Here is a 23,877-nt window from a genome sequence, read left to right as displayed (position 1 = left end):
TCCTGATTGGCTAAGATTGGCTTCCAAAGTTTGCAGTGGTCGGTTTCGAACAAAATGCCTCAAATCATGAACACAGCGTGCGATTGCCGTGAAGCGCACGCATATTGCCACTATCCCAGGAAAGAATGCCACCCTACATCTTTCAAATCGGCTTTATGGTGGCATTATAACAGGCCGATTCGCCTAACATCTGGACCGATCGGCGTGAAACTTTGCACGCACACTCCCTAGAAGCCAAGGAAAAACCTCTGCCTTGCATTTTTCACATCTGCCTTATATAGCGCCACCAGGAGGCCAATTTTTTGCTAAACACATTTTTTGATATTACTCCTACAGATTGTGTCCAAACATCATCAAATCTGTACACATTATCTCTATAGTCATGTGATCAGACCTCTGAGGAGCACCTTTTCTAGTTTTTACTTTTGTTTGCGGTGCATGTGTGTGTGTGCGTGCATGTTGAGTACCTTATGGGGGTTCCTGACAGTAGGGGCGGGCTCATCTCTCAGTCTCTTCATGGCTGCTACAGGGGTTTCACTGAAGTACGGAGGTTCACCGTCCACCATCTCTACTACCATGATACCCAGAGACCACACGTCCACCTACAACAACATTATTACATTACCACACGTCCACCTACAGCAACACTAATACATTACCACACGTCCACCTACAACAACATTATTACATTACCACACGTCCACCTACAACAACATTATTACATTACCACACATCCACCTACAACCACATTATTACATTACCACACGTCCACCTACAACAACATTATTACATTACCACACGTCCACCTACAGCAACACTAATACATTACCACACGTCCACCTACAACAACATTATTACATTACCACACGTCCACCTACAACAACATTATTACATTACCACACGTCCACCTACAACAACATTATTACATTACCACACATCCACCTACAGCAACACTAATACATTACCACACATCCACCTACAACAACATTATTACATTACCACACGTCCACCTACAACAACATTATCACATTACCACACGTCCACCTACAGCAACATTATTACATTACCACACGTCCACCTACAGCAACATTAATACATTACCACACGTCCACCTACAACAACATTATTGCATTACCACACATCCACCTACAACAACATTAATACATTACCACACGTCGTCCACCTACAACAACATTATTTCATTACCACACATCCACCTACAACAACATTAATATAATAAATGCATTAATGACCACATATCCACCTCTAACAACATTAATACATAAATGCATTTACTGAATAAACACTCTGTAGCAATGAGGACTCTCAGAATATAGAGCTATTTAACACTTATTTTAACCCAAAAATATCACTTACCCTACCTTTAAATGTAAGATAAGTGATCTTTTTTGGTTAAAACAAAACGCACTATATTGTGATAGAAACCATTGCTATAGAGTGTTTGTTCAGTGTTTCAACAGGAGTCTCCCCATCAGGGCCGCAGGAAGGGTAGTGCGAACTGTGCGGTCGCACAGGGCCCCACGCTTGGGGGAGCCCGCGCAAAAAAAATAATTAGTGAACAGAATCACATTTATTAAGGTTTTTTTTTATTTTACTTCCCCCAGTGCCAGTGTTTAATTTTTTTTTACACAGGAGCCGAGATACAGGATTTTAAAGTAATAAGTTAACCAAGGAGTGAATGGAGCTAGAAATCTTTGGATCGTGATATCTCTGGTTCTGTGTGAAAAAAAATGAACTTTTTTTTTTTTTTTTTTTTAAAACGGTTATACTCGTGGATGGCAGTAAACGGGTAAAGTGTTAAGAGTTATAAATAGAAATAACCGCAAATAACCACCAAAAACTCGGAAATATTCACCCAAAACCGCCAAAAAATCGCGCGCTCGCTTCGCACAGGGCCCCGCATTTCTCCCAGACGGCTCTGCTCCCCATCTCTCCAGCTCTTGAATAAACAGAAAATACATGTTCAGGTAGGTGACAACATTTCAGCCAATCAGGAGAGAGTACCCATTTATCAGCTTCATTTTTATAATGTTCCAGTTCCAATTTTGTCTGCTCATTTCTTTGTGTCATCACTTCCAATTGCTCTTGTTTAATCTGTATCCTGTCTGAGTTCTCTGTCCTGATTGGGGGAAAAATGGTGCCCTGACCTGAAAATGCATTTTCTGTTTAATAAAGAGCTGGAGAGACATGGAGACTCCTGTTACTGAACAAACACTCTATAGCAATGAGTACTATCAGAATATAAAGCTATTTAACACTTATTTTAACCAAAGAAAATCACTCACCCTACCTGTAAAGGTTGTGTCTATAATGCATTATAATCACATTTATAATGCATTATGATGCACGTATAAGGCTTCATAACATTGTTATAAATGTTTATAATTATGCACAACAACTTATAACAAAGACACTTTATAACTATAATGTGCTATTCCGCTGAACTTATGATGCATTATGACCAGCACTTAACCTGGTTTAAAATGGACCCTTGCGAGTCCATTTGGTTCCTTACGGGTCCATTTGGTTCCATCTGTACACTCCCAGACTTACAGACCCGTAAGGGTCCATTTGATTCCTAACTTATCGCTCATTTAGCCGGGGACCCCCTGGAGCCCCCTCGAGGACCCCTGGGGGTCCCTGGACCCCACGCTGAGAACCACTGGGTGTACCGTGTCAGCGTGGTTATACCTCGGTTCCGTACGGTGTCTTGGCGATGACCTCGGGAGCCATCCAGTACGGCGTTCCTACCAGAGACTTCCTCTTTGAAACCTCGGCACTGATCTGAGCACAGAACCCAAAGTCTGACAGCTTGATCTGAGGAGAAAGTACAAATAAATTAAAACTCTTTACTGCAGGGGTCTTCAACAGGGGGTCCGGGACCCCTAGGGGGTCCTCAGAGTTACTACAGGGGGGCCACCGAATCTCAGTAAGATTGAAACTTCTATTTTTAACTACTTGAACCGTAGCATCCCTATTCTGAGGGGAACATTAGCCGAAAATAGCCAATCTACAAGCTCACAACACCTCGCGCTGCAAGGCGTTGTGAGCTTGTAGATCGGCTATTTTTGGCAAAAGGTTTGGTGTAGGGGGAAAAAAAGAGCTGACAGGTTTTCTAATTGAGGGTTTAAGGGGTTTAACTGTCTGAAAATACACATTAACATGAATCCAACACAACATTGACAGTGCTGTCAAACAAGTTTATGAAGGTACAGTATCTATGAAATCTAGGAAAAAGTTGAATCTGCAACACAATATGTAGTGGGGGTCCCTGCTTCATCACTCTCTCAGCTAAGGGGCCCTTGAGGGTCCCTGCTTCATCACTCTCTTAGCTATAGGGGCCATTGAAGACCCCTGCTTTACTCATCTGATGAGGAAGAGGAAAAAAGAGGAGGAAGAGGTAAGAGGCGGAAGAGGAGGGAAAGAGGAGAAAATGGGAGTTTGAATAGGGCTGAAGTGGTTAATGTATGTTCTGTAATAATAATTCAAATCTACAAAGTGATTGGTAACTAAAGCTTTCAAATAGTTGTAGTGGAGTGAAAAGTACAATAGTTGCCTCTGAGATGTAGTGGAGTAGAAGTAAAAGTATCTCAAAATTGTACTTAAAGGGCAAGACCACTTTGGTAGAGGTTTGGGTTGTGTAGTTACCTTGCCATGATGTAACTCCAAAGGTGGGCAAGAAATAAAAAAATATTGCTCCATTGATTAGAAATTGATAATTCAAAACTTACATTGTACGGTAAAACAGCTCTCAAAGTCACTCTTTTAGCACATAAACTAACGCAAACAAAGTTGATTCAGACAATATAGAACATCACCAAACCCAGTACTGTTTTTTTTTTAAATAAAAATGTCAACTTCCTGTTGATTTTGCCATTTTAAATAAGTAGAAAACCTGGACTGGATCCGCGGATCCGGATCCAGATCTTCAAATAGTAAAATCAACAGGAAGTTGACATTTTTATTAAAAAAACAAACAGTACTGGGTTTGGTGATGGAGGCACGGTGGCGCAGTCGGTAGCGCTGTCGCCTCACAGCTAGAAGGTCCTGGGTTCGATTCCCGCCGGGGACGCTGTGGGCGCTGGGGGCGTGTCTTCTCCTCCGCGTCATCAGCGCCCATACCCTAGGTGGGGTTGGCGAAAGGGCCTACTCTGTGTGGAGTTTGCATGTTCTCCCCGTGTCTCCAAGGGTAGTTAATACCCTCACAAAAACATGTAGTAATCCTGGTCACTATACCGCCTCCCCCATGACAGCCGGGGCGCCTGATGGAGGGGAAGGGAACTGGTTGGAATAACGTGTTCCTTCCACGCGCTACGTCCAACAAGGGAAACTCCCCCCTGTCAGGTGACAAGAAGGTCAGTTGGCTCTCATGCCTGAAGGAAGCATGAGCTCGGCCCTGGCCTCCCTACTGTGGGGGACTGGTGTAATGCTGGTGTAGGGCTGGTGTAGCGCCCAGGATCACTTAGGAAATTGGCACCGGGTGAAAAAAATGGGTTACAAAAATCGTGGGATAAAAAATAAAAAAAATAAAAAAAAAGAGTGACTTTGAGAGCTGTTTTACCGTACATTGTACAAGTACAAGTCAATGAGGAGCATATTTTGAATTATCAATTTCTAATCAATGGAGCAATTATTTTTGATTTCTAGCCCACCTTTGGGGTTACATCATGGCAAGGTAACTACACAACCCAAACCTCTACCAAAGTGGTCTTACCCTTTAAGAACTTGTACTTGAGTAAATGTACTTAGTTACTTTCCACCACTGCTCGTTGCCCAGCTGATACTGACAGTAAGCCGCCCCCACCTTACTTACAAATGACTGTGTTTGTGTGTGCGTGCCTGCGCGCGCGTGCGTGCGTGCGTGCGTGCGTGCGTGCGTGCGTGCGTGCGTGCGTGCGTGCGTGCGTGTGTTTGTGCATTACCCTGCCGTCCAGCGTGAGCAGTATGGAGTCACTCTTGATGTCTCTGTGAATCACTCCCTGAGAGTGAAGATAAGCAAGCGCTTGAAGAACGGCCTCACACACTGTAGCTATCTGCTCCTCGTTCAACCTAACACACACACAAACACACACACACACACACACACACACACCATGTATGGGCATAAAAGGGGCAACGACTGACAGATACAGAGATCTCCATATATGGGCATAAAAGGGACAGGTAGACAAACTAGTGCAGCTATCTCCATATATGGGCACAAAAGGAACAGAGCCACAACAGAACAGGCCCCAGAGGCCCCGCCGAATGCACATATATGGAGATTCACATATACTGTATGGAGTCAAATGCATGATGGGCGGTGCGACATAGGTGTGAACCTCTAGTGGGTGTAAAAAGGGATTAGTCCAACGGTTCAAACAGCGATTGTGTGGATTCTTCAGGGATCTCCATATATGGAGATCCATTGCCGCATGGCGGTTCTGGAAAACGGCCAATCAGAGCACAGTCCTACTCGACAAATGGCTCCCTCCGGCCCTCAGTGATACGCACAGCGAGTTTGAAGTCCATCAGTTGGACGGTTCTCAAGATATGCAGGGGACACATGGACACACACGCAGACAGGTATAGAGATCTCCAAATATACCCTTATATGGGCATATCAGTCGGATAAGCGGTTCTGGACAACCGGATCCCCATATATGCCTGTATATGGGCATATCATATGGGCGATATGCAGGGATGAACTCAGGCGTTGTCTAATCTAACTGTCAGCGTGAATATCGACCCAAACTCCATAAATGGTAGTGATCGTTTTAGAGCTCCATATATGGAACTGGCTGATTTGCTTGAGTGTGATGTCATGCTGACACAGTTAGTTTAGATGACAGTGGGAACTCTATATATGGTGATGGCTGAGTCACAGTGACATCAGCGGGACATAGGCACAGTATAAAAGGGGTGAGTGCAGACACAGAACCACTACATTTCTGTGACGTCACACTTGACTCAAAACCCAAACTCAACAATTGTTCATTGAAGTCAGACGAAGAAATGGCGAACATGAAATATAAGCTCAAACTGAACGAAGCTCTTGAGGACTCAAAGATGTTTCTCTCTCAGAGGAAGCTGGAAGAAATCAATTCGAGACTAGAACAACTGTCTAAGAGGAACTACCACCGAAAGATGGTCCATTCCCTTCAGTCCTCTCTGTGGAGTTACGTGAAAATGGTTGTTTCCCTACATTCCTCTCTGAGGAATTACCGGACAATCGTTGACTCCATTCAGTCCTCACTAAGGAGCTACCAAAGAATGACGGATTCCCTGCAGTCCTCTCTGGAGGAAGATACCAGGAGCCGCAAGGAGGCCCTGAGGGTGAAGAAGGTGATGGAGGGCGACCTCAATGAGATGGAGATCCAGCTGAGCCAAGCTAACCGCCAGGCAGTTGATGCCCAGAAGCAGCTGAAGACCCTCCAGGCCTTTCTGAAAGATCTACAGTCGGATGACACCTCGCACGGCGATGAGGACCTGAAGGAGAACATGGCTCTGCTGGAACGTCGCTTTGACTCGATTCAGGCGGAGCTAGAGAAGATTAGGCTTCACAATTAAATTCATACTATGTCACTTTTTCAATTAAACAATTTTTGTTATCATCTTTAACTGGTATATTTTTCACCATAACCATTCCATATAGTGCAAATGTGTTTTTTTGACAGTTTCTCTAAACACTTTTAAACACTATTTTTAATTGTAGTGTCAACCTCCGACACAAAATGAAGTTGGCACCGGAAATGTACCGTGAATGTACCATAATATCCTTCACATTTCAAATAAATTAAAGTAGGGTTTACTATTATTAGGACCACTAGGACCAGCGGGTGGGCGGGTGGACCACGCCGTCACGCTCATGTCACCATGACTCAGCCATAACCATATCAGGAGTTCCCAATGCAGCTACGCCCAAATATGGAGTGTGCTGTCTAACCTCAATGTGTCGTCATGGCGTCAGGCGCAAAAAAATCAGTCAGCTCCATATATTGGCACAAAAGAGGGCATGCCCATACATGGGCATATACTGATCTCCATATATGGACATAAAAGTTACAAGGACTGACAGATACAGAAATCTCCATTTATGGGCATAAAAGGGACAATAACTGACAGAGAGAGAGAGATCTCCATATATGGGCATATATATTCCTAGGAGGAATAATCTGATCTGCCTCAAAGTTTATAAAAAAAGACTTTATTTTACAGATGAGTAAAGTTTTAAGAAACAATAGTTTTGGTCATCAGTTGGACGGTTCTCAATATGTAGGGGACACATGGACACACGCAGACAGACAGGTATAGATATCTCCATATATGGCCTTATATGGGCATATCAATCGGATAAGCGGTTCTGGACGACCGGATCCCCATATGTGCCGGTATATGGGCATATCATATGGCCGATATGCAGGGATGAACTCTTGCTTGAGTGTGATGTCATGCTGACACAGTTAGTTTAGACGACAGTGGGAACTCTATAAATGGTGATGGCTGAGTCAAAGTGACATCAGCGGGACATAGGCACAGTATAAAATGGGTGAGTGCAGACACAGAACCACTACATTTCTGTGACGTCACACTAGCACAGCGACCGACTATCTTTCTACATTGCAGAAACGCAGAACTGAAACATACTTTCAGCCCTCTTTCCAGTTGACTCCACCTGCAGTTCACTAGAGGGTATCTGTATCTAGTTCTCATCGGCAAGACATAATTTGGTTAAGTTCTAATTGACCACTACCGAAAACCCAAACTCAACAATTTTTCATTGGAGTTAGACAAAGAAATGGCCAACATGAAATATAAGCTCAAGCTGAACGAAGCTCTGGAGGACTCAAAGATGTTTTTCTCTCACCTTCAGAAGAAGCTGGAAGAAATTAAGCCGAAACTAGAACAACTGTCCAAGAGGAGCTACCACCGAAGGATGGTTCATTCCCTTAAGTCCTCTCTGTGGAGTTACGAGAAAATGGCTGTTTCCCTACATTCCTCTCGGAGGAGTTACCAGAAAATCGTTGACTCCATTCAGTCGTCACTGAAGAGCTACCAAAGAATGACGGATTCCCTGCAGTCCCTCAACGAGATGGAGATCCAGCTGAGCCAAGCCAATCGCCAGGCAGTCGATGCCCAGCAGCAGCTGAAGACCCTCCAGGCGTTCCTGAAAGATCTACAGTCGGATGACACCTCGCACGGCGATGAGGACCTGAAGGAGAACATGGCTCTGCTGGAACGTCGCTTCGACTCGATTCAGGCGGAGCTAGAGAAGCTGACGGCGGTGCTGGAGCAGACGGAGCGCGCCAGGAAGCTGGCGGAGCAGGAGCTGACCGCCGCCGCCGCCGCCGAGCGCATGCAGCTGCTGCACTCCCAGAACACCAGCCTCATCGACCAGAAGAAGAAGCACGAGGCTGACCTCATGCACCTGTAGGCCGAGGTGGAGGAGGCCATACGGGAGAACAGCAAGGCCCAGGAAAAGGCCAAGAAGGCCATCGCTAACAGTGCCATGATTAGGGTCCGGATCCTTTAGGATTCCATGATTAGGGTCCGGGTCCTTTAGGATTCCATGATTAGGGTTCGGATCCATTAGGGTTTCCAATTAAATTCATACCATGACACTTTTTCAATTAAAAAAGTTATTAACACATTCCCTGCCATTGACGGAGATCTCCGTCAATTTAAATTCCACAAGAGGGCACTCTAACGCCACTTAGGAATGATCCTAGGACCCTGAAAGAAGGAATGGACGGATGTGATGTCATCCCACAAAATGACACTCCTGTCCACTCCTTTTTTATGAGTTTTAGAAAAACACTCAAACACTTTCAACTTTTTGGGTGAAAACGGCTGAAATTGTGAGTGTTAAAAATCTATCGTTTTTTGATGATTTAGTGATTTTTAACTGGGGGGGCGGGGGCATTCGATCCATTGGTAAATAGTCATGAACGCAGCATCCGATTTCCGTGAAACTTTGTACGTACATCCCCACTAGGCCAAGGAAGAAATGCGACCCTACATTTTTCAAATCAGCCTCATGCCAGATTCACGTTTTGGCATAACTAAAAATTACAAAAAATCTAATATAGCAGATATACAAGCTCGGTGCAGCGCTATGAGCTTGTAGATCTGCTATTTTTGAATAGCCAAAGACAGCCAATGACAGAGCTGTATTCCCGGTCTTAATGGATTAAGAGCCACCTACTGGTGACTGGAGGTTATTGTTGTCTCCGCCAGGCCGTAGGCATTGGGAGACTATGTTTTGCACCCTGTCCGTCCGTCCGTGTGTGTGTGTGTGTGTGTGTCCGTGTGTCCGTCTGTGAACAGCTAATCTCCGCCACCGTTGGCTTGACAGAAGCGAAACTGTGTACGCACACTCCCTGGATGCCAGAGCAGAACCCCTGCCCCACATTTTTCACATGGGTCTGTCATAGCGCCACCAGGAGGCCGTTTTTTTTTTCATTTTTTGACAGTACAGATTTTGTCTAAACATCACGCAAATCGGTACACAGTATCTCTATAGTCATAATACTAAACGGGCTCTTTCAGATTTTTCATATTTCTAACCTGGTTTCGTTGACGATGTTGGTGAGCGCCCCGCCCTGTAGATACTCCATGATTACCCAGAGTTCCTCTCCGACCAGAGCACTGCGGTACATCTGCACCACGTTGGCATGTCTGTAGTCCCTCATGATTACCACCTGGAAGACGCGCGCGCACACACACACACACACACACACACACGTTTGTATTACCATACTTTTGAGCAGGGACGCAGGAGAGGGGGGGGGGGGTTGAACATACTCAGTTATCAGGGACTCAGGGATACCCACCCCACTTTTGGGATGAAGAAAAAAGAAAAAGAAAAAACCTCCGACATCTACACTTCATGGAGTACATTTTGTACCGAATTAAAGTAACAGAAACACCCAAAAGAGTAACAAACCCGGCAAAAAAAGAGCAAAAAAATAGCGCGAACACGCACGGAGCACGTCCTCTTCCATTCTAAAATGCCCTTCTGCGTCCCTGCTTGTGAGGACATCAACATGTTTTAACCGTAAAATAGCTGATCTACAAGCTCACAACGTGTCACAGTGCGACATGCTGTGAGCTTGTAGATCTTGCTATTTAGATCTGCTATTCCGGGTGATGAAGACCCCTGTGCTTCGCGTCGTGGGTCTAATCACCCTTTTGGGGTTTATTTCTCAATAATGACCTCTCACTCGCTCCCCATTGGTTATCCCTTGCATGATCACCAGTGGTGGAAAGTAACTAAGTACATTTACTTAAGTACTGTACTTAAGTAAGATTTTGAGGTATTTGTACTTTACTTGAGTACAAATAATTGACTACTCTAAGTAAAATAAAATAAAATGTCACGTCTGATTGTCCTGGTTGTGTGTGACGACCCACTCCATATTTACTGTTATTTCAACATTTGTGCCAAACAATATTCAAAAATTTTCCATTTTTTGCAGATCTGCTATTTTCAAATAGCTGATGTATAACCTACAGTAGCGGTTAAAGTGGTTAAACTGTTAAAATTCTGAGAATTCTGAGTGTGTAGTGACTCTGCTTTGCCACCAGATGGGGTGATTTCCTAACCTCGTAGTATGTCCAAAGTGAAAGCCTACAGTATATGTTTTATACCTGTACAGTTTAGAATATAGTACATTAGTATGTTGGATTCATGTTAATGTGTATTTTTCAGACATTTGACAACTTAAACTGTCAATAATTTGTAAACTTGAGCTTTCACTCTGTACTTGGTGCTATGCACTTTTTCCCCTCTACATCAAACCTCTTTGTCTATAGCAGATCTACAAAAATAGCAGATCTACAAGCTTGCTTATAGATCTGCTATTTTCGGCTAAAGTACTCCACAGAATAGGGATGCTAGGGTTCAAGTGGTTAATGTAAAAACAAATGTATCCTATCACGCAAAGATTTGCATACTGTACAGCTGATACTGTACAGTAAGCTGAAAATAGCACACAGTTTAGAATGTAGTAAGTTGTAGTCAGTGGTGTAAAGTAACTAAGTACATTTACTCAAGCACTGTAGGCAAGTACAATTTTGAGGTATTTTTTTTACTTTACTGTAGTATTTCCAATTGTCAGTACTTTTACTTCTACTCCACTACATCTCAGAGGCAAATAATGTACTTTTACTCCACTACAATTATTTGAAAACTTTAGTTACTAGTTACTTTGTAGATTTTGATTATTATTACAAAACATACATTTCCCACTTCAGCCCTCCAGTATATACATTTCGGCCATTTGAAAATAGCCGATCTACAAGCTCACAATGCGTCGCGATGCGACGCATTGTGAGCTTGTATATTTAAAAAAATGTTTTATACATTTGAAAAGTTGTGAAATGGGGACATTCTGCATAATGAGTACTTTCTACTTTTGTTACTTTAATTACATTTTGATACCAATACTTTTGTACTTTTACTCAAGTAAATGTTGAAATCCGGATTGTACCTTGCAGTATTAATCCTTTAACATGCGAGTACTTTTTCCACCACTGATTATATAATGTCTTGGATTCATGATTGACTGCCAGAATTATTTCATATTTTTTTAGCCAGTGCCAGAGTTTTTCATTGGAAAAAAAAAAGTACTCAGGAGCCGAAATACAGCATTTTTAAGTTTTAAGTTAACAAGGAAGTGGATAGGAGTCTAGATCTTCAACTAATCATATCTCCTTGGTCTTTGGGTGAAATTGGAAGAAAAAAAAAAGTAAAAAAAAAAAAAAAAAATATATATATATATATATATATATATATTTTTTTTTCACTTCACGTAGATCTACGCGATTGGCACGTGGCGGCTTTAAAGCGGTTCGCGTAGATCTACGTGATTGGCAGTCAATGTGTTGTGCATTTTCCAGATTTCGGGACACGACCCCGGGCCCAGTCTGACCTCGTTGAAGAGCAGCTCCCGCCGTTGCTGTTTCTTCAGGTCCATCATCTTCACCGCCACCTGCCGGCCGCTCTGCTTCTCCCTGGCGATGCAGACCACCCCCGTGGACCCCTCCCCGATCTTCACGAAGTTCTCCAGGCTCGTCCTGGGGTCGCCCTTGTCCACCACCATCTGCAGGGCCGCCTTGAACTGCTCGTGGGTCACCTTCACGGGAGGGTCCGACGTGGGGGTCTGCTCTGGGGGTCTGGAGGTCTGCTCTGGAAGCGGGGTTAATAATGTAACTTTTTTTTTATTTTATTTTTTTAATAAATTTTCATCCCACGATTTTGTAACCCATTTTTTCACCCAGTGCCAATTGCCTATGTAATCCTGGGCGCTACTCTCCCTCTGCCAACTTGGGGAGAGCCCAGAACTGAGCTCATGCCTCCTTCAATGCATCACCTGACAGGGGGGAGTTTCCCCGGCAGGACGTAGCGCGTGGAAGGAACACGTTATTCCAACCAGTTCCTTTTCCCTCCATCAGGCGCGCCCTGGCTGACCAGGGGGAGGCAGTATAGAGACCACGATTACAGCATGTTTTTTTGTGAGGGTAGTAGGGTACCTACCCTAGGGGACACGGGGAGAACATGCAGACTCCACACAGAAAGGCCCTTTCACCAACCCCACCTAGGGTACGGGCACTGATGACTCAGAGGAGAGGACACTCCCCCAGCGTCCCCGGCGGGAATCAAACCCAGGACCTTCTAGCTTTGAGGCGACATAGCGCTACCGATTCCGCTATAATGTAACTTTGTTGAGTGAAATTGTAATTTATTTTCTACAGTGATGTCGTTGAATGCAATGTATTAGCCTACTCGACAACACTGCAAATGAGTTTAACTACTCAGTGAAATTTCGAGAATAAATCAATCTTGAATGAATGAATGAATAAATGAATTAATGAATGGATGAAATGTAATGTTGCCCAATCTGTATGTTAATACAATAACATTTGAGTGGTTGTATTTGGTCCCCGTGCTCTTCTATTGAGACATTTAGATCCCGTTTCTGGTTTGACACAAATTTTGATTGAAATTCAATTTCTCCCCTGAGCAATTTGTTCAGTGGTTAAAAAAATTAATAAATATGAAATCCAATACTTTTAGCTGTCCCAGTGTTATGACCTGTTGTCATAAATCTTCACAATGACAAAAGATAGCAGATCTACAAGGTCACAACGTGTCGCATCATGACACTTTGTGACCTTGTAGATCTGCTAAACACTAAAGCTTTTATTTATTTTTTATTTTTTTTAAGTTAAACTAAACTAAAAGAGGCATTTCAAATTCGAAACTATAACCACCTTGGTCTGGCGGTCTAGAGTTCTGCTCTGGAGGTCTGGCGGTCTGATCTGAAGGTCTGGAGGTGGCGTCTGGAGATCTGGGGATCCGGTCTGGAGGTCTGGAGATCTGGTCTGGAACAGGATTATCATAGTTAAAGCTGCACTATGTAACTTTCCTCTTCTACCCCCGATTTGAGCCGGCCTGCTTGCTCAGGGGATAAATTGAATCTTGATCATCAGGTCAAAATGTGTGTCAGATCCTGTGTCTACGTGAGACATGACCTTTGACATGATCTAAATGTCTCAATAGAAGAGCAGGGAGAGAAAATACAACCACCCCAATTGTATTACATAGAGCCGCTTTGTAAATATCCAATATTCTTCTTCCAAAATAGAGACAATAGCAGATCTACAAGCTCACAACATGTTGTGAGCGTGCATATCTGCCGTTTTCACTATTTTCCTGCGATGTTTGGATCTCGCCCCTGATTATCCCCTCAAACTAAAACTAATAGATTTTTTCACAAAATAAAAACTGAACTAATCTAGCAAACCCACTTTAAAAAGTAATCAAAACTAAAACTGAAATTGAAAACAAAAAGTAAAAACAAAATGGAAGAAATGCAAAACTAACGATAACCTTGGTCTGGAAGTCTGGAGATCTGGTCTGGGGGTCTGGAGATCTTGTCTGGGGGTCTGGAGATCTGGTCTGTGGGTCTGGAGATCTGGTCTGTGGGTCTGGAGATCTGGTCTGTGGCTCTGTGGGTCTGGGTGGATTTGGCCGTCGTCGCGGAGCAGGTGGAGGAGCCGGTGGGGGAGGGCCGCGGCTGGGAGGGGCTGGGGGGTTTGTTGTGGGCGGAGCTGTGAGACTGGGCGGGGCGCGCCAGGATGGGGGAGATCCCGGTGGCGAAGGTGGAGGAAGAGGAGCGCGGCAGTCGCCCCGCGATGGGACTGCTGGTGCCGTTAGGGAGCGGAAGAGCACAGGACGTCTGAGGGACAGAGACAGAGATGTTATGGAAGACATCTGAGGCACAGAGACAGAGATGTTATGGAAGACATATGTGGGACAGAGACAGAGATGTTATGGAAGACATCTGAGGGACAGAGACAGAGATGTTATGGAAGACATCTGAGGGACAGAGACAGAGATGTTATGGAAGACATCTGAGGCACAGAGACAGAGATGTTATGGAAGACATCTGAGGGACAGAGACAGAGATGTTATGGAAGACATCTGAGGGACAGAGACAGAGATGTTATGGAAGACATATGAGGCACAGAGACAGAGATGTTATGGAAGACATCTGAGGGACAGAGACAGAGATGTTATGGAAGACATCTGAGGGACAGAGACAGAGATGTTATGGAAGACATCTGAGGGACAGAGACGTTATGGAAGACATCTGAGGCACAGAGACAGAGATGTTATGGAAGACATATGTGGAACAGAGACATTATTGAAGACATATGTGGGACAGAGACGTTATTGAAGACATATGTGGGACAGAGACAGAGATGTTATAGAAGACATCTGAGGCAGTGTTAATTTTGTCGACTAAAACTATGACGAAAAATGTTCGTCGACTACCTTTTTTTAATTGACGAAAACTAAATAAAAACTAAGCTGTGATGACTAAGACTCTATTATTATATCAAATATATCAGGTGTTGCTCTCGGAAAATAGCAGATCTACAAGCTTGTAGATAGGCATTTTTCAGCATGCAACCAAATGTAAAATCAGCCATTACGACGCCATATCAAGGCCCGCCAACATACATTTTTGTCGACAAAATCAACTGTAGATTTAGTCGACTAAAACTAGACCTTTCAAGATGACTAAAATATGACTAAAACTAAATGGCATTTTATTCAAAAGACTATAACTAAAACTAAATATCCCTATATGCCTATAAATGGGCATATCGGTCGGATCGGTGGTTCTGGACAACCACCGTTCCAACACGGCATATGAAAACAGCAGATCTTCACGCTCACCACACGCGTGCTGTGAGCTTGTAGCTCTGCTATTTTTTTTTTTGCTGTCTCACCTTCAGGTCGTAGGTGGAGTGCGGCCTCCTGCCGCCGTTCCGGGACGAGGTCAGGAGGTCAGGCAGCTGATCGACCGGCGGTCTGGCCCTGACGTTGACCCGGGCGTTGGTCTCCAGCGTCTGCAGGTTGTAGTGACAGGAAGCGGGCCGTTGTTGCCTGGACATCCTGTCCGTCACGCTGACGCTACCGCTCATCCCGCCGTGGGCGTGGCCTGTCACGATGACATTTTACTTAACGATTAACAGTTAATTCGCATTGCAGACATGACGTCTGACTAGAGATCCTCACGGGTCCAAAATGCGGGTCTCAGGGCTTATGGCAAATCGTTGTTTGTTGTTTTGTTTGCTGGTCGTTCATTGTTTTTGAGTTTTTTAAAGCGTCCTTGGGTTCATGAAAGGCATTTAAAGGTAGGGTAAGTGATTTGCTTTGGTTAAAATAAGTGTTAAATAGCTCTATATTCTGATAGTACTCATTGCTACAGAGTGTTTGTTCAGTATTAGGAGTCTCCTTGTCTCTCCACCTCTTTATTAAACAGAAAATGCATTTTCGTTTCAGTTTCAGTTTCATTTCCAATTTTATCCAACCAGGACAGAGAACTCAATCAGGATACAGATTAAACAAGTGAAATTTGAAGTGATGACACTAAGAAATGAGCAGACAAAATTGGAACTGGAACACTATACAAATTAAGCTTAAAAATGGGTACTTTCTCCTGATTGGCTGAGATTTTGACACCTACCGAAAAATGTATTTTCTGTTTATTAAGGAGCTGGAGAGACATGGAGACATCTGTTACTGAAAAAACACTCTATAGCAATGATTACTATCAGAATATAGTATTTTAACCTTTTAACAAAATACTTTTTGTTTTAACCAAAAAATATCACTTACCCTACCTTTAAGCTATTATTATTATTACTATTAAAATGACGGACCCAGACCTCAATGGACCCGTGAATTTTATTCCGAGACCGACTGGTTCCGAGATTTAAAAAAAAAAGATGGACCCTGGTTCATTCCCATTCCCAGATCCGATGTATCCGATATATCACAGATCCAACCTGTTATTTTATAGACACGACATAATTATGTCGCGTATTTTCAGAATCGGTGGACCCGTGAAGAGCTCTACATCTGACCTCTTCACACTTTCCTGATCTTTACCTGTAAAGTATTTTTTTACCCTCCATTGTCGCGCCTGATTTGCCATTGTATTGCCACCCAGGTGTGAAATGACACCATTTCACCATGACAAGGCCTGGACTTCCCACTGTGAGTGCCAATGGCAGCAGGCCCTTTGAAATTCTCAGATGTCACATCTGTAATTTAAACTGCTGAGGAGTGCATGCACACGTAAAGCCACGTTTTTTTCTTTCTTTAGAAACTAGGTTGATTTTTCAGCGCAAATAAAACCATCAACCTGTTTGAACGGACGCAACACCAAAATAAAAGCTTGATGTGAAATAATTGCGACGCATTTTAGTGTCGTTTATTCGCGTCACTCCCGGTGTGTAATGACCTTAACTTGCGCTTAGCAATTTCATCGTTTTTATTTTGCAATTGAACATTGAAGGCATTGAATAATAATGTGAGTAATATGACAAATAACTTATATATACAAAGAAATAACTGACAAATGACTGGTGGCCATAATCAAAATAGGCCAGAACAGGCCAATGCATTTAATAATGTAATACCTTCAACAGTTTTCCCCGAAATAGCGTAAATAGCCGACAGTTCTTGTTATCCATTTCTGAATGGAGAGTTGCGCGATGGAGAGACGTTTCCTTTTTGCCACACATCTACACTTCATGGAGTAAATTTTTTTGTACCGAATTAAAGTAAGAAAAATCTGAAATAAAAGGAAACGAAAATGCAAAAAAAACGCTGCAAAAATGTTCGCAAGCGCTCTGGACACGCATGCACACGCGTGTGCACGTGTCCCCCTTGGTTCTCAAATGCTCTCTGCGTCCTTGGGTTAGGGTTAAGGTTAGGCTTAGGCATAGTTTTTGTGAGGTCAGGGGGTTAGGCATAATTTCACCACATTAGGCATAATTTCACCACATTTTTAGGCATAATTGCGCTACATTAGGCTTAATTTCGCCACTTCAGGCAAACTTTCACCACTTTTGGCATAGTTCCAAGTCTCAGAAGGCACACCTGCCAATCAAAGTGACTACTAGCCAATCACAGCGTGACCTTTCCGGGACTTGTCAAAAAACAGTTTTATAACAATAGCGCGCGCTGGTCAGCTCAGCGTGTCTATTGATCCCATAGTCCGAGTGGACGGGGCTGTCGGTTGCTACTGGTTGCATCTGTGATTTGTTGATGCGCAGTTTTTTAAACTGCTGAGGAGTGCATGCACACGTAAAGCCACGTTTTTTTCTTTCTTTAGAAACTAGGTTGATTTTTCAGCGCAAATAAAACCATCAACCTGTTTGAACGGACGCAACACCAAAATAAAAGCTTGATGTGAAATAATTGCGACGCATTTTAGTGTCGTTTATTCGCGTCACTCCCGGTGTGTAATGACCTTAACTTGCGCTTAGCAATTTCATCGTTTTTATTTTGCAATTGAACATTGAAGGCATTGAATAATAATGTGAGTAATATGACAAATAACTTATATATACAAAGAAATAACTGACAAATGACTGGTGGCCATAATCAAAATAGGCCAGAACAGGCCAATGCATTTAATAATGTAATACCTTCAACAGTTTTCCCCGAAATAGCGTAAATAGCCGATCCACAAGCTCACAACGTTCCGCGGTGCAACACATTGTGAGCTTGATTCATTTGTATATATGAATGGAGGCGATTATGCAAAAACAATTGCAGATTATCAAATAAATGTGATAAGGCGATTATGAAATAATTTTGACAGGCCTACTGTGGGTGTGGTGTCCAGACAGGCCCCTAGGGGCCCCCGACGTCCCCATCTCATAGGTGGAGGTGGCCCTCGGAAGAGCTCTGCTATCCGGGACCGCGGTGGTCCTCTGTACGAGTTTAGGGCTCCCGCTTTCGCTGCGTACCTGTTAGGGGTGGAAAAATACCTGTTAAATTCAGGGGGTCTTCAACAGGGGGTCTGTGACCCCTCTTCTGAGTTACTACCAAATCTTTGTGTGATAGGAATTTCACATTAACCACTTGAACCCTAGCATCCCTATTAGGGATTACCTGTCGTATCCTGTCCTGCCAGTAGGTGCCGCCCTCGCTCCTCTTGCGGCGGCTCTGGTGGTCGCTGAGCTCCAGGTACTGGTATGAGGCCCCACCCCCCTCCGTCAGCTCGCCCAGGCGTCCCATGGACTGGGCTCGTTTGCGCGCCGACGGGCTGCTCTTCCTCAGGGAGTTGGACCCGCTGACGGACACGCGCGTCATCTCTGCGATGACGTGGGAGATGTAGTCTCCGTGTCCGATGACACTACCCCGAACGATGCTCTGGAAGGACATGGGTCAGAGGTTAACCGCATAGACCACTGTTTCCCAAACCCATATTTGGGCCGCGGACGAATTTTTGTGGGTCGCGACTGAATATCAAATTTTCCTTCAGATTAAAAAAAAAAGTTAGAAAACAGAAATCACAACTTTATCTAGTAAAAACTATTCCAACATTTTCAAAAGTATTTCATGAATACGGGGGAGTTTAGACGTATCCAGTTGCATTGGGAACTGGATATCATTTTTGATATATATAAAAAAGAAAAAGAAAAGAACTCCGACGAGCCGGAGGTTTTTCCGGGTGGAAAACGGAACGCTCGTCCTAAAACACACTGCCCCATTTTTTCCGCGGACCGAGGCCGCCGGATTAGACCCGGGGCGAGGGTGTTTTAGGACGACAGTTCTTGTTATCCATTTCTGAATGGAGAGTTGCGCGATGGAGAGACGTTTCCTTTTTGCCACACATCTACACTTCATGGAGTAAATTTTTTTGTACCGAATTAAAGTAAGAAAAATCTGAAATAAAAGGAAACGAAAATGCAAAAAAAATGCAAAAAAATGTTCGCAAGCGCTCTGGACACGCATGCACACGCGTGTGCACGTGTCCCCCTTGGTTCTCAAATGCTCTCTGCGTCCTTGGGTTAGGGTTAAGGTTAGGCTTAGGCATAGTTTTTGTGAGGTCAGGGGGTTAGGCATAATTTCACCACATTAGGCATAATTTCACCACATTTTTAGGCATAATTGCGCTACATTAGGCTTAATTTCGCCACTTCAGGCAAACTTTCACCACTTTTGGCATAGTTCCAAGTCTCAGAAGGCACACCTGCCAATCAAAGTGACTACTAGCCAATCACAGCGTGACCTTTCCGGGACTTGTCAAAAAACAGTTTTATAACAATAGCGCGCGCTGGTCAGCTCAGCGTGTCTATTGATCCCATAGTCCGAGTGGACGGGGCTGTCGGTTGCTACTGGTTGCATCTGTGATTTGTTGATGCGCAGTTTTCATTTAGCAAATTAGCTGACCTGCTGGCAAAAAAGCCATTTCACAACGTCTTTAAACACATTACATCCGACGCCCCTATTTCGGACAAGTCGTTATTGATTGATTGATTGAATACTTTATTATCAGTTTGCAAAAACAAGGCACGGTGGCACAGATTTATACAAAAGAATGCTGAAAGGATAACCCAGATAAGCCCTCAGCAGGGCTTGTTTCCATTAAGGTCCTGTGTATTCAATTCATCAAGACATTTAAAGACAAATAATAATATACAATAATATGTAAAAAAAAACATCATATATACGAGTAGTAATTTAAAAAAAGATAGATATGTACAGTGAACAGTTGGGGAGGGGGTCATTTCCGGTGATGAGCTTAGACCTTTTACTTTTTACAGGGGCCAGTTACAATTTGCAGCCACCTGTAGGTGCTCTTTTAGAGCGGTTTTGAAGGAGGGTAAGGAGCCACACTTTTTTATGACTGCTGGTAGGGCATTCCACATTCTGGTGGCATAGCATTAGAATGAATTTGGCCCATTTTTTGTGCCGAAACTGGGTTCAGTGAGATCAGTGAGGCTCCTTCTCGTGTTGTGCCTGTGTGTATCTTTTACGCTATTGAAGTAGTCTGACAGGTACATGGGTATCGTATCCCTGTTTTCTCGCGTATCTTGAAGACCAGGCCCATTGCAAGTTGCTTTACTCTATCCTCTACCTTAAAGCTAGACTGAAATTGAAAACAAAAAGTCAAAAAGAAGTAAATAATAATAACTAACAAAAAATGCTAAATGATATAGGCCTAACTTCTTTTGAACACAGTACATCAAATACGGTATTATAATATCTTTCTGTTGATACAGTGAAACAGCCTGCAGCTTGCATCTCTCTCTCTGTGTGTGTGTGTGTGTGTGTGTGTGTGTGTGTGTGTGTGTGTGTGTGTGTGAGAGAGAAACACAAAAAACAAAAACAGGCTCTTCTAGTTGAATGGAGTCAGACCTACATACACATGACATTTAATCACTTCCTGCAACAACACCTGGCAGCTTACATTACAGTACGTATGTCATATTACATTACTGTCTGGCAGAAACCTTGTATCTCCATGTCACTTTTTGAAATGTTTTTTTTTTCATTAAATTGACGCCCTCCTTTGATGTATGACATGGTCGAACAAAAGTCTTGGAAATAGCCAATCTACAAGCTCACAACGCATCCGCTTTGAGCCTGTAGATCGGCTATTTTCGGCTTGTGACTAAATAATAACTACATTGGATCCATCGAGAACGCAGGTTGTTTTTTTCTTTTCTTATTTTCCATTTCCTGAAATGTAACGTTTCATGAAAGGCAACAGTTTTGGACATACCAGGTCTTCCCCCGACAGAGACCATATGTCATATTACATTACACATGGCATTGTTGTGGGTTTGCACTCAGGACTTTAGAACTACAAAAGCAGGTTTCATTCCAGGGCTGGTGTTTAGGTGTCCCGGAGGCGGGGGGAGGGGGGAGGGGAGCAGGGGGTGCGATCGCCACCCCCTAGTGTTCACATTTAACCTCAGATGCACTTTGATGATTTGGCAGTGGTGGAAGAAGAAGGCTACTCTGATTTGTATTTACCTAAAGGAGGACTTCACCCTTTTTCAACCTATCTTCATCTAATTGGTCCTGTGTAGAAAAAAAAGTGGTACCATTTTACCATGAACATTAGTGAGGACCAATTAGATGAAGGTATAGGTTGAAAATGGGTGAAGTCAAGCGAAAACAGAAAAGTTACTGGTATAGAGAGACTCCGCTTCACAACGTATAGTAGTTCTCAAACTTTTTAATGTCAAGGACCCCCAAATTGATATATATTTGGCTGCGGACCCGCATCTGAAAATATTTAGCGCCAGGGACACCCAGAAGAGAAGATTTTTTATTTATTTTTTATGTTATAAAAATTATTTAAAATTGTCCGAAGAATTGCGATATAAAAAATAAAAAAAAGATATGTACAAGCTCACAGTGCGGCACAAAGTGACACGCTGTGAGCTTGTACATCTGGTATTTTTGAATAGCCAACGTATAAATGATTAAAGTGGTTAAAATGATTGATGCTATATTAACCATAGGGGACCCCCTGGAACCCCCCAAGGACCCCTGGGGGTCAGAACCACTGACGTATGGGGTTTACGTGGTTAAGGTGTAGGAACGCATACAGTCACAGATGCCCTGTTGTCACAATCCACTGCTGTAATAAAGTTTTTTTTAATTTATTTTATTACAAAGACATTTATTTTGCGGAACAAGTATAACAGCTACTGTAGACTAGTGAGACGTGAACTAAGGATCAAAGTGTGCGCGTGCACGTGTGTGTGTGTGTGTGTGTGTGTGTGTGTGTGTGTGTGTGTGTGTGTGTGTGTGTGTGTGTGTGTGTGTGTGTGTGTGTGTGTGTGTGTGTGTGTGTGTGTGTGTTATATGTATCCGGCTTGACAAGTTACTTTTAGACACATATCACATAGCCCAGGGGGCAGGATGTTCTTTTAAAGGACAATTTCACACGCTTTGTTAGACCTATCACTGTCTCTCTCACACACATACACACACACACACGTTTGTATTACTATACTTGCGAGGACGTCTACATTTTAGGACAATAATCTTATGAATGTCATTGCACACACACACAGTTCACACAGTTCATTTGGTGTGCAATGTGGGGCAGGTGTGTATTTTCCCACATTTACTGACAACATTGAAAACATACAGTCAGCTACCTTCACACTGATAAAGACCTGTGTCACGCACGCACGCGCACACACACACAACCACACACACACAAACAATATCTATCTACAAGATCTATGTCTATATCTAAGATACATGTTTGCCAAATCTTTGTGCGATAGGATTTTTTTTTTACATGAACCACTTGAACCCGAGCATCACTATTCTGAGGAGAACTTTAGCCAAGAATTGCATATTATAAAAAAATCACACCCTGTGTGAAGTGGGCGGTGTCTTGCTAGCTAATCACAATACTGAATGGAGTCAACCAATCATGTACAAAAAATAAATACATTTATTGAAACACTCTTTATGATGGAAGAAACCATAACTTGAAAAAAACCAATTTATGTTTTTTTTCAAGTTATGGTTTCTTATATAGGGCTATGCACATGTGTCATGTGACACTGGCCAATCACAGTCCTGAATAGACTGTGATTGGCCAATCACGGTGCATTGTACAAATTGTACAAATAAAATTGTACAAAATTGTACAAATATCCAAACCTCACTTATAGGGGCGGTTTCACCGCCCAAAAATTGCATATTTTTGGCAAAGAGGTGATAGAGGGAAGAAAAGAGCAGACCAAGTAAAATAAAAAAGGTTAATCTGAAACACAATATTATACAATATCGAGGGGGGTCCCTGCTTCATCTCTCTGTCAGCTATAGGGGGTCCTTGGCCTGAAAAACGTTGAAGACCCCTGGCTCTATAACACTCAATGTCTGTCTGTCGCCATGGTGACGTCATGTTATGGGTGACGCTGCCATGGAATGCCCTCAGACCCAGTGACCCTGCTGATAACCAGCCTGCTGCCTGTCCTGCTGTCACGTTATGTCAGAGGATGACCCTCTGACCTTCCTATGGGGTCGCTGCTGAAACTTTCCGCTTCTTCAGAGTGGTGAGGGGTGGGACGCGTTTCATCTCAGCAGACCCCCCCCCCCCCCGGGACACTATTTCGGTGCCGTTACTTGCAACCACGTTTTTGTTTTATTTTAGACCGTGAATAAAAGGAGAAAGTTCCACACATCCGTCTTGATGCTCCCAACATAATTTAATAAATAGAGCGGTCAATAAATAACAACGTTTGGGCCTTCGTCAGGTATACTGAGCTGAGTGAGAAAGACGACGGGTATATAAAGACAATAGTGGGCAGAGTTCACAAATCACTGAAGAATGAAGACACCCGGGGGACAACGCCCCGATTTGGAATTGGAATTAACAGTCAGAGTCAACAGATGAAGGGGTCTGCTGGTCTTTCCTATACGTACCCCAAGCCACAGGGACATTTGATAAGGTACACCACATTTGTGGAACTACAGGTGATCACACCACAGATCTTAACGGGTTTTCCACTGTATGTGTGTAG

General features: G+C 43.3%; 1 protein-coding gene across 4 annotated transcripts in view; it reads right to left on the bottom strand.

Annotated features, from left to right (window-relative positions):
- Positions 1–23,877, bottom strand: part of LOC308103670 (serine/threonine-protein kinase PAK 6-like) — a 43,946-nt gene that overhangs the window by 2,016 nt on the left and 18,053 nt on the right. For 3 of the 4 annotated variants that reach the window (XM_080453780.1, XM_080453781.1, XM_080453782.1), the window contains exons 3-12: positions 18,485–18,745; positions 18,198–18,339; positions 15,304–15,515; positions 13,895–14,243; positions 13,276–13,386; positions 11,934–12,190; positions 9,568–9,701; positions 4,944–5,070; positions 2,713–2,838; positions 468–602 (exon numbers count right to left, since the gene is read on the bottom strand). In XM_080453780.1, the coding sequence (XP_080309906.1) occupies positions 468–602; positions 2,713–2,838; positions 4,944–5,070; positions 9,568–9,701; positions 11,934–12,190; positions 13,276–13,386; positions 13,895–14,243; positions 15,304–15,515; positions 18,198–18,339; positions 18,485–18,745 (1,854 nt within the window). The remainder of the gene's footprint in view (positions 1–467; positions 603–2,712; positions 2,839–4,943; positions 5,071–9,567; positions 9,702–11,933; positions 12,191–13,275; positions 13,387–13,894; positions 14,244–15,303; positions 15,516–18,197; positions 18,340–18,484; positions 18,746–23,877) is intronic. The other variant, XM_080453783.1, reaches the window with a different exon arrangement.

This window comes from Gymnoscopelus braueri, assembly GCF_963280865.1.
Source record: "Gymnoscopelus braueri genome assembly, chromosome: 16".
Classification (NCBI taxonomy): domain Eukaryota; kingdom Metazoa; phylum Chordata; class Actinopteri; order Myctophiformes; family Myctophidae; genus Gymnoscopelus; species Gymnoscopelus braueri.
The sequence above is the reverse complement of the archived record's forward strand: the minus strand, read 5'-3'. Positions and strand labels throughout refer to the sequence as shown.